Here is an 11075-nt window from a genome sequence, read left to right on the forward strand (position 1 = left end):
AAGGATAGTCCTTTTGTTCATGGCTGCAAATACATCTACCTTGCTGTTCTTATGACAAAGTAATTTTGTAACATTCATTGATTTGGAAGGCATATTCATCCTGGGTTTCTTTTTGCATTTTTTGCTGTAAAAGGTCAAAATTGTCAGGAAAGATTTATTTTTGGGGAAAAGGAGCCCTTATTTAAAAGCCAAAGTACAACAACCTTTCTAGAATAGAAAGGAAGCAGAAGGAACAAGCTGAAGCCCAGAGCAGCAGCTGAAGGAACGTGTTACATTTCATGCTTTCTGATTTATGGCACAGTGGTATTTACTCACCCTAGTGAGCAATGTGTGGAAGTGCTGGATGTCTTGCACATGGAGTGCTGAGAATGGAGTTAAAACTGCAAGGGCATGGCCAGCAGTGGAGTTAATGTGGGGTGATCCTTCTGCCTTCTCCAATGTGCTTCAGGTTTTCTATCTGTGTCAGGCAAACAATGGAAACGTGTGATTTCCCCCCTCCATTCTCCTGCGAGCACCTAGCTCTCAGCAGGATGCTTTAGTTGGCCAGAGCTCCCAGGCCTCCTGTGCCTGATGAAGAGGCCATGGATGCTGTGAACTGTCCCTACCCGGTCACAAAGCCAGAACTGGCCTACAATGGCTCATTCAAAGATTTAAAAAAAAAAACTCCGTGTAGACTGTAGACTGTAGCTGTTAAAAGGGCAGCTCCTACAAAAGGGAAGGGCACAGCTAGGTGCACGCACTGACCTTTGCACTGGCACATGCTCTTCCACGAGGTTTGGCTCTCACTCTCCTCCAGTGCCCTACACATACCGGTGTGCCCCCCACTGGGCTCCTGTTCTGGAGCCCCAGGCGTCTGCTCCTGCTGCTGCCTCGGCATCGCCTCCAAACCCCAGATGCTGGTCAGCTTAACAGACTTCCCCTCTCCCAGCCCCTCACTGCTGCGGGCTGTGGGAGCAGAGAAGCAGAAGGCACTGATTATACCCTGTTTACCTGCTTTATTTTAATTTCACCTTTTCTTTTTTTTTTTTTTTTTCCCTCTTTCTTCTCTACCCCCTCTTTATTTTTTTTCTTTTCCTTTTTAAAAATATTTTATTTTCTTTTTGTCTTTCTTCCATTTTCCCCGTCTTTGTTCCCCTCTTTTCATCTTTTTTTTTTTTTTCCTCTTGTCTTTTTTTTCACATTTATTTTTCTTCCCCACCCCCCTTTCTTTTTTCTTTCTCCCTTTTCCTCGTGTCCCCTCCGTTTTTCTTTTCCTTTCTGAACACTCGCCCCGCAAGGGGGGCTGTTCCTCAGCCTGCCCTCGGGGAGGGTCCCGCTGGTCGCCCCCACTCTCCGCGGGCGCGGCGCAGGCTCCGCCCGGGGCGCGGGAGTGCGGCTGACGTCAGGCGCGGCCGGACCGCTATAAGCGGGCGCTGTCCGGTGCTGACGGCGGCGGCGGCGGCGGGAGCGGCGCTGGCAGGTAGGGCCGAGGGGCGGCCGGGGCGGGGGGACCGGGAGGCCCTTATGTCGGTTGCCACCGGGCTGGGGAGCAACCACGGAACAGGGAGGTTGAGTGAAACAGCGGTTTACAGCAGAAAGTTGATGGGGTTGTAGTGATTTTTGCAATTATATATATATATATGTATATATATATATATAAATATATATAAATATATTTATATATTTATATATAAATATATAAATATATAAATCTAAATACAGACCTACAATTACCTATATATTACATATATAGGTATTACCACTTTTGCTTGTGGCCAAAGCTGGGAGGTACGGCGTTTGTATTTGCAATCATGTTCAGTCGTGCTGGCTCGCCGACATGGCACTTCAAAATATGGGATGAGAGGTTACCTTGGGTGCAAAAATAATCCAACTAACATTCCAGATGTATATGTGTACAAACAATTATTATATTCATTCAGAAATACTTAGGGTTCAAAACTGTTTTCTTCTCACCCTGTTGTTATTTAGTTTGTGTTTTGGGTCCCTTGTACAGGATAAAGAATTAGATACACTTCTTGAAAAAAAAAAAAAAAAGGCAAATTTACTGCAGTTGTATTATTTATTGTAAAAGTCAGTGGAAGAGGTATGGTCTATTTCCTTATTTTCCTTATGGAAAACTGCTGTTGGATTTTCCCCTTAGACTCTCAGGGCAGCTTATGAGTTTTCATCATAGATTTTCACTGGAAGCGTTACCTTCTAATCAGAGATGACTGCTGAGAGAGACTGAGAGAGAAAATTACTGCTACCATGGAAACATCCCAGAAAGGAGATTTATTGTTTTGTCTGTTTTCTGGGAAACTACTCTCAGTCTGCATTGCCTTTGTACATGTTAGGTTGTGAAGTCGATTGTCTTGTTTTGTAAATAGGAACTTCTACATTTGTTGACCAAAAGACAGTTTCCTTGTTTAGTAGGTGCTAATAGAGGAGAAAATAAGCTCCCCATCTAGGCTAGCTTCACGATTACCCATCTGTAGACAAAACAGCCATTTTAGCATGTTGTCCCTTGAGAGGCGTAGAAGAGAATGTTTTACTATAGATCCTAAAGATAGTCTAAAATGTCCCTATTTTCCAAAAAGTATGGAATTAAAGGCTGAAAGACTGGTGAGGGTTCTTCTTACCCTAGATAATGCATTTAATGACAAGATTTTATGACTTGAACTCAAGGCTTTTAAAATAAATCATTCCCAAATCCATTTGACAAGGCTTTTTAAGTGCCATCTACCAATAAATTAGAAGTGAAAACTGATCTAGATCTGGAGACAAATGCTCCAAAACTATGTAGAAAGGAGCTAATGACCTGTAAAAAGAAATATCCAGTTGAACAACATCCTTGTGGAACACTAAACTTTTATTTTACTGGGATGGTGACAAACCTCACAAAGGCTGTAACACTACCTAATTGTGTGTCACGAAGGAGGCTGAGTTGCTGGTATCTGTGAGTGGGAGGTGCCCAAGAGATAATTGTGGAACAACTCTCCCTTCCCCCACGCCTTGGAAATGACGGAGGTTCTCATGCACTAATCAAACTAACTCTGTTAATAACCAGTCTCTCTGCTTGAAAAGAAAGTCTTAATTTCATTTGTTTGCTGCAATAAGTGTTTGTGGTTCGTGTTTTTTTTTGTTGTCTTTTGTTTGTTTGTTTTTGTTTTTTATTATGGAGATTTATGTATAAGACTAGTGCCTTTTCTGTGACAGAAAATGATGTGTTGGCTTTTTTTCAGGGCAAACTCCAATCTGGAGGGTGGGATCTTCTAATCAGCTGTTCTGAATGAATCCTTTGTGAAATAGATGCTCAAATGTATCCAGGCTTGAGTAGTCAGAAATGTTTGGGGAAATTGTTTGCTGTTACAGCTCTTAGCTTGCCCAGTCATACTGAGGGGAAAAAGCAGCTCTCTGAATGGATATTGCTTTAACTATTTAGTTAAGTCACATTATGTTAGAAACCAAAACTGAGTGGCAAAATCCACAAGTGAACTGAAATGAGCATATTCATGCTCAGTTTCTACTGCCGGCAGTGGGTGAATAGTGGCATATGTAGCTCTTTCAGGCTGTCACAAATCACCAACCACTGGACAGGATGCTTTTACCAAGCCAAAGACCAAAGGAACAAAAATAGGTTAATTAGTCAAAGTGGTTTCTATCTTTATAATTTCTTTCTCATTATTGTACTCTATTTTTTAATGTAACTGGATCAGAAAAGGTTCTAATCTGTTTCCCCACCCCATCATATCCAGTGCCCGAGCAATTTTTCCTCTCACTGGGTGGAGGGTGCTCAGGTCCCCGCAAAACTGGGCTTGTGCAGCTGCACCTCATACGCAGCCATGCTGTCATCTCCTTAGTCCAGAGGCATGTTTTTCCCTTTTCAGTTCCACAGTTTATTGTTGGCTGGTGTAAGCTGGGCAGACTGACTAGATATGGGCTCCTACTGATCTATTCTAACTGAATTTAGCTCAATTTTGCCAATGGCCACATTTCTGCCTGCCCTGGGACATGATTCAATTTCTGCTGAAGTGAATGAATGAATGAAATCATCACTCAGAACCTGGCTATTCCAGCTCATTTCTGAGATGGGTTTTAAAGGATTCAGTAAAGCTGTATTGCACCTGTAGGATAAATTATACCTTGTCCTTCATTTAGGGGATCATTGCCCATAGGAAAATGGTTCCCCCATACAGCCTCTTAACTAAAATTCACGTGTAATACAAAGATATTTTTTTTAATGAAATAGCAAAAAAAGAAACTAATAACACTAGCAGTAATTACAGAAATAAACTTGCAAGTCATATTATATGCCATGTTCTCCACTTCATTACTTTAATTTTATTGCAGTCTAACATAATTCAGTGTTATTACCCTGGCATGAAATTAGATGCCTTGTTGAACAATCTCACAAAATAATTCTGTATACAGTTTTAATATTAATATTTCTAGTGGTATTTAAATATATGGGTATACTGATTTTACCATTTGAAGCCTTCATTTTCACAATCAAAATGTCATTTAGCGCTCTCTGTGGCTATTTCATGAGCTGTATATGATTTGTATTTTACACTTTGGTGCTGCCATTGGAAAACGGATGTTCATAAAGTACACTGAGCATAAGAAATTTCTAGCATAGGAAACCAATAGTTTTCAGTAAACTGAGGAATCATACGAAAGATTCAGAAAATCACAGATTTCCACCAAAATATATAGCTTTCATATATGTGTTATATTAGGTTTCCATAATTATTAAAAACGTGTAGTACTGGTGGTATTCTTCACGGTGAGTCCCAGTTTAACTATCACTAATTTGCTTCTCAGTTTTTTAAGTCTGTCTCCATGTGTTAAATGCTTATTTTTTCTTCTTCTTCTTTATTTCAAGGAAATATTTTAGACATGGCAGAAACTAAAGCCTTCCAGCTTGGAGCAGCCTGCGCTCTCACCTTTTTCTTTGTGCTAATCTGCTGGGTTGATGCAGCCTCCTTCCAGCAGCATCAGCTGCTTCAGAAAGATCCAGACTATGTAATGAAAAACTTACAAAGGTTCCCAAATCCAGATATGATCAAAGCTTTGGAATACATAGAAGATCTTCGCAAGCAAACTAACCAGGGAGAAAGCAGCCCTGATTACAACTCTTATCAAAGTGTCCCATATCTCCTGCAACAGAAAGCAAGCAAAGATCAGGTTCACCTACCAGATAATGCAAGGGATTCTTTGACAGAAGATGAGTCCCAATGGGTTAAGGTAATGTTGGAAGCCTTGCGGCAAGCTGAGAAAGACTCAAAAGTTGGCCAAAAGGAGAATAAACCTTATGGTCTGAGTTCAGATAACTTTCCAGCTGGAGTAACTGATGATTATGAGGCTTACAAGTGGCCTGAGAGGTGGCAAAAATATCTCAAAATGCCACTTGTGCACTATGAAGACAGTTCAAGAGACAGTCCTTTCAAGCGCACTAATGAGATCGTGGAAGAGCAATACACACCCCAAAGCCTTGCTACCTTGGAGTCTGTGTTTCAGGAGCTGGGGAAGATGGCGGGACCTAGTAACCACAAGAAAGAAAGGCTGGATGAGGACCAGAAATTGTATACAGATGATGAAGATGATGTATACAAAGTGAATAACATTGCCTATGAAGATGTGGTTGGAGGAGAAGATTGGAATCCCATAGAGGAAAAAGTGGAAAGTCAAACCCAGGAAGAGATAAAAGACAGCAAAGAGGAAATAGATAAACACGAAGAAGAGATTGATGATGAAATGAAAAGATCAGGGAAACTCAGCTTCCTTGAGGATGAAATAAGAAGAGACAATAAAGATCAAATGTCAGAGAATGTTTCAAAGCTAATGAATTATTACCTGAAGAGGCTGATGGGTGGTGCTGGGAATAGAAAATTAAGGACTGGAGGAGAACTTGAGGAAAAAAGAGCACCCATGTTTTTGGACAAGCAACTCGAACCTCAGTCTATAGCTCAGCTGATAGAAATCTCAAGGAATTTACAAATTCCTCCTGAGGATTTAATAGACATGTTGAAAGCTGGAGAAAAAAAGCAGCTTCAGAGTGAAAGATTGGAAGCTGAGCAGGAAGCAGAATTCCCAGAAGACCTCGATGAGATTGCTGAACCCAATCTAGGACAGAGCGATATTTTTAAAAATAATGTAAACTCTAAAAATGGGTACCTGAAGCAGCCTCTTAATGTTATTCCAGAAAATCTACCTGAAGACCTCAATATTGAAGATATTGTCAGTCTTCTGGGAACTGACAATTTAGCTAATCAGAATCCCTCCTACTTACTAAATCGTCTTAATCAAGAAAATGATTTGCCAAGACTATCTTACATTCCCAGAAGATTGAAGGGACACCTATTTCCTAAATCTGCCTGGATGAACGACTTGGAAAGGCGACAAATGGAATATGAGAAACCGAATGAGAAGGATGAAGAGCTGGCCGATTACTTGGCAAAGGTGTTGGCAAAATATCCGGACGTCATCAACCCGAACCAAATGAAACGCATCCCAGTTGCAGCTCCTGAAGGTGACCTGCAGGAAGAGGACCAGCTGGAGCAGGCCATCAGGGAGCACCTGAGCCAGCTGGGACCACAGGAGGCCACCAAGTTGGCTTCGCTCAGCAAAAGGCTTTCCATGGCCGGGGAAACCGACGAGACGCAGAACAGGCAGTATCTGGATGAGGATATGCTAGCAAAGGTGCTAGAGTATCTAAAACAGGAGAAATCAGAGCTTGAGAGAGATCACATTACTAAACGGGCAATGGAAAATATGTAATTGTTCCCCAAATATTATTTCTCTTCCGCGTGTTGACTTCTATCCCAATTCAGTTGTGATTTATTCCTGCTCTCCCACTAAACCACCCATGGTAGACTACTGACCATTGAACAGTCTGCATATCTTTCTCAGAGCTGTTATATTGTTTATTGATATACTTATATATGTTATAAATCATGGGGCAAACAACAAATTGCTTCAAGTGTTTTAAGAAACAATTTAATGAAATCAAGTAAAACTATAATATGTAAACAAACAACCTTTGCATTGTTAATAAAACATGATAAATGAAGAGTGATAATTATAATTTGAAATTTTTAAGATTAATTGGATTATTTTGTTACTGTCTGTTGTGTTTTTTGTGGAGTATCGAATAAAAAAAAATAAAGCATTATATAGTTTTATTTACAAGGCTTTTTCTATTAAATGTTTTATTGCTGATGAATAAATTATTTCTGGACAATACACTGTGTTTCTCTGTGGCAGCTGATAAGATCATACTAATTTGAAATGGAAACATACAATTTTTCTTCTACAGACAAATCTTCTAGAGGCTATTATTTTATTGTAGAATAAGTTGGTAAGATAGACCCAGGGTAGTAACTGCTTTACCTTTTCTGAAAATTGGGCTCTACGTAATTAATGATTATGTATCTCTTGGCAGCAGAAGGAAGATATAAGCTTGGATATTATGAAAATATTATTCACTGAAAGGGTTAAGATTCTATGATAAATGATCTGTCCAGCTAAAACAGACTCTGTAAGGGAGCTAAGAAAAAAATACAAATTGGACATTCATGTGTGAGTATCAGGAGCTCTGGGCTGCTCTGCTGAAGGGGATGGGAAGCTCTGCAGATGGGTTCCTCGCCGTCTCTCCCGACAGCTGCCACAAAGAAAGAGACGGGCTCCAGGGCAAGCAGAGAATTCATCCTCTGTGTAACATCACTTTTTTTCTCTAATAAAAATATTATTTCATGACTGTTACATGTGCAAGTAAGTATACAGAGAACCTTTATTATTCACTACATTACCAGGACTCTTGTAACATCTCCTGAGCTCCTGTTAAGACCTGCTGAGTATGTTCTGGAAAAGTTCCAGCTCTTTTCCTGAACAAAATGTGCTTGTATAGCCCTGTGAGTCAGACATGGTTTGTGCTGGGCCGGCTCAGGCATAAGTGTTTCCAGTACTATAGTTTAAGTGTTTTTTCCCTGTGGAATGCTTCAGCAGCTCATCTTGGCTAAGTGGGGTGGGATGATTTTTGGTGAGGTGATGTCTAATGACGACAAGTACAAAGGCTGCAGAAATAAGACTTCATCTTCAGTGTCACCAAAAACATTAAACATAGAACTGAAAAAAAAAGACCAGCGTTAAATTCACTTCTCTAAAACAGGACAAACCTCTTGCCATTTGCAAAGCACTTGCACATTGGTAGCTTGGAATCACTGTATTTTATTCAAAACAAAATTGTACTTTTAAAAAAAAATAACAATTTTTATCACCTTGATCTGAGTACTGCTCCTGCAATCTGCATAGTCCAGAAAAATCTTCTTTCAGTTAAATTAGTAACATTTAACACTCAAATAAATAATAAATAACACTGGGGAAGAGTAATAAAAACAAGAGTACTGAGAATTAAATGAATGTTTGGTGTTTTCGGTGAGCAAGTTTCAGAATTCTGTATTTTCTTTCCAAGGTCATATTTTAACAGGAAGCTTTATTTACTGCCCTTATTCACACCCACACAGACAGCAGTATCAAAGCCTAACTAACTTCATAGCCAACTTGCTGTACTTAAACGCCTTTTAAAAAATTTTCTTATGTGAGAAAAATAATTAGTTCACATAAATATTTTCATAAAAAGAGATAATGGGTAGCCAGAAGGGACTTTTGTGTGTGTGGTTCATCTTCATAAACAAGAAAAGGGATGTTGAACTTGAAATAACAGAATTGCACATTGTATAACAGAATCTGATTTCAAGATAAAAAGTGCCACCAACACCTTTTCCCCTTCTCGCCACAGAATGTGGACAGCCTGTCTCCCTGTGAAGCATTTTATTTCTAAGAAATGGATCTCCAACTCCATTTTTAAATGAAACGAGCAAATATTACATAGGCAGCACCCTCTTGGTAGCTATCACAGCCTTCTGCTATGAAAGCAAAGTTCCTGCAGAAGAGCGGATAGGTATACCTGAATATGCGAGACAGCATCCTCAAAATGTGCATCAGAACATGAGATCTGCTCCATTAAACCACCCCAGAGCAGCCCCCTGCTGAGAGGCTGTGTAATGCTTAATTGTTCTTAATAGCCACAGCGGCTTCTGCTTTCATTTGTCTCTGTTTCATGTTTTCCTCATGAGTGTAGCAGAACAAACGGTCATGTTGTTAATGCACACAGAATACATAATTCATAACAGATACACTATCAAGCTTATTATTATAATTATAATTATATACAAAATAAAGTGACCACCCTGCAATTTTTAGTCAGACAAATTAAGGAGTAGGTTTTTTTTAACTCCTCTTTTTGTGCTACAATTTGACAGCATCTCAGATGCAGCTGGTTTGTATTCTGTTTATCAGTGGCTTTTGTCCATCAAAGAAAAATGTTTCTGCTCTCTTTAAAGGCTGCAGTAAACTTCATCATGCCCTCATAAATGAAGTCCTCCCCAACAGCAGATTGAAAAGAAATTGCAAATTTGGTCTGAATATAACTAGCTGCTGAACAACTTCCTTGAGACCTGAGGAAGTTTTTCTTTGTACATATACCAGAATTCATTCTATTAGTATCCATAAGAGTTAATACCTTTTCTGTTTTTCACTAATTCACATGCTACTGCAAGTGGTTTTTTTTTTTTACATCTGCATCTTGATGGCTCCCAATATTTTGTCAGCTGGGGCTTTTAAAAGAGAACCTTTGTTGATTCAAAAATTAATGTATCCACTTTACCTCATCTGAAGAAATTAGACTGTTGCAATTATTTTTTTTCTAAAGGGGTATTTCCACATTGCAGTGGAAGGGGTTTGACTCACATATAATATGACAGTCCTCAGTATTTCTCAAAGCACTTTACAAGATACCTTGCTTTGCAGGCAAGGCCACATGAGCCATCTATGAATTTCTTGATGTGGCAACAGGTGAGCCAAGGCTGGAACCCTGAGCTGCACTTTGCTTCACAGCTTTATTCTGCCATTTTTGCTGTTGCTAGCTAACAAGATGACTAATTACTCAATGCAGCTTCTCCAGGCAAACCTTACCCAAACCATTATCTCACTCCTTCAGTCCAAACATTGCATCGTGGGAGCAGAGGATTTGTGCAGACAGCAGTCAAGTGCAGGGATGAGAGTCCTGCAGGATCTGCACCCCCTGGAGCAGCCCTTACCTCCCCTTGGGTGCACAACACCCAGTAGGGCTTATTTACTGCACGATGCACAAATCTCTACAGACACAGCTGGACACCAGCTGCTCTTCTTTGCATTTGTTCAGCTACCCAAGCGCCCCAGGAGAGGTTTCTCTGAGCTGCAAGGAACTCCAGTGAGCAGCAGCAGCAGGCAGGTGCAGAGCCTCTGGTGCATAAAGTGGAAAGGAGAAGCCCTGAATCAGAGCTGATTATCTGAAGAGCCATGTTATTCCTGACTTTTAGATCATTCAAAAACATTTGAGATTGTTAATAATTCATTTGCAGATGTTGCAGAGCTCTAAATGTGGCTGATTAAATGCATTTGACTTTTCTCTTGAGAGAGGCTGTTATTCCAGGAAACCACTCAGTATCTGCAAATGTCTTGGAATTAGCTTACTCAAAATTACGGGTTCACTTACAATATTTGCCCCTTGCAAAGAAAGAAAAGCAACCTCTGATTCCAAATGTAACGTACGCTGGCAAATAACTATAGTACAATTATTCTGAATTCACAGCAGCCTTTCAGCAGATCTGCTGTGTAATGACTGGCAGTCCAATGCAGAGAGCTCTGTCTTCCTCTGCTAAGGCAAAAACCTGCAGACAATGAGCCCTGCAGGTCCTGCACACCTGGGAGAAGAGAGAGAGAAAATGCTTGTTTGGCAGCTCCCCATCTCCTACAATTGCTGCTCCATCATATGCTTCCCCAAAACCTTCCTGCATCCACCTAAAAATAGAGTCCCTGGCTATATCCTGGCAGAAAATCCAGCGTCTGATGGGATGGCTCACTGGGAGGGCCACAGAGCAGCTATGTCCTCTGGACTGGATGAGCAGGGTTCAGGACAGCCTTTAAAAGAAATAATGAGCTTTATAGCACCTTTGTGGCTCCCTGATTATGCCACCAAATCTGAGTCCACCCAG

General features: G+C 40.4%; 1 protein-coding gene across 1 annotated transcript; it reads left to right on the forward strand.

Annotated features, from left to right (window-relative positions):
- The first annotated feature begins 1327 nt into the window (after positions 1-1327).
- On the forward strand, positions 1328-7224 carry SCG2 (secretogranin II). The gene is made up of 2 exons (XM_065074078.1): positions 1328-1459; positions 4865-7224. The coding sequence occupies exon 2, from the start codon at positions 4879-4881 to the stop codon at positions 6757-6759; it is 1881 nt and encodes a 626-aa protein (XP_064930150.1). The 5' UTR covers positions 1328-1459; positions 4865-4878; the 3' UTR covers positions 6760-7224.
- The last annotated feature ends 3851 nt before the right edge of the window (positions 7225-11075 follow it).

The sequence above is a fragment of the Columba livia genome, chromosome 9, assembly GCF_036013475.1.
Source record: "Columba livia isolate bColLiv1 breed racing homer chromosome 9, bColLiv1.pat.W.v2, whole genome shotgun sequence".
NCBI classification, from domain to species: domain Eukaryota; kingdom Metazoa; phylum Chordata; class Aves; order Columbiformes; family Columbidae; genus Columba; species Columba livia.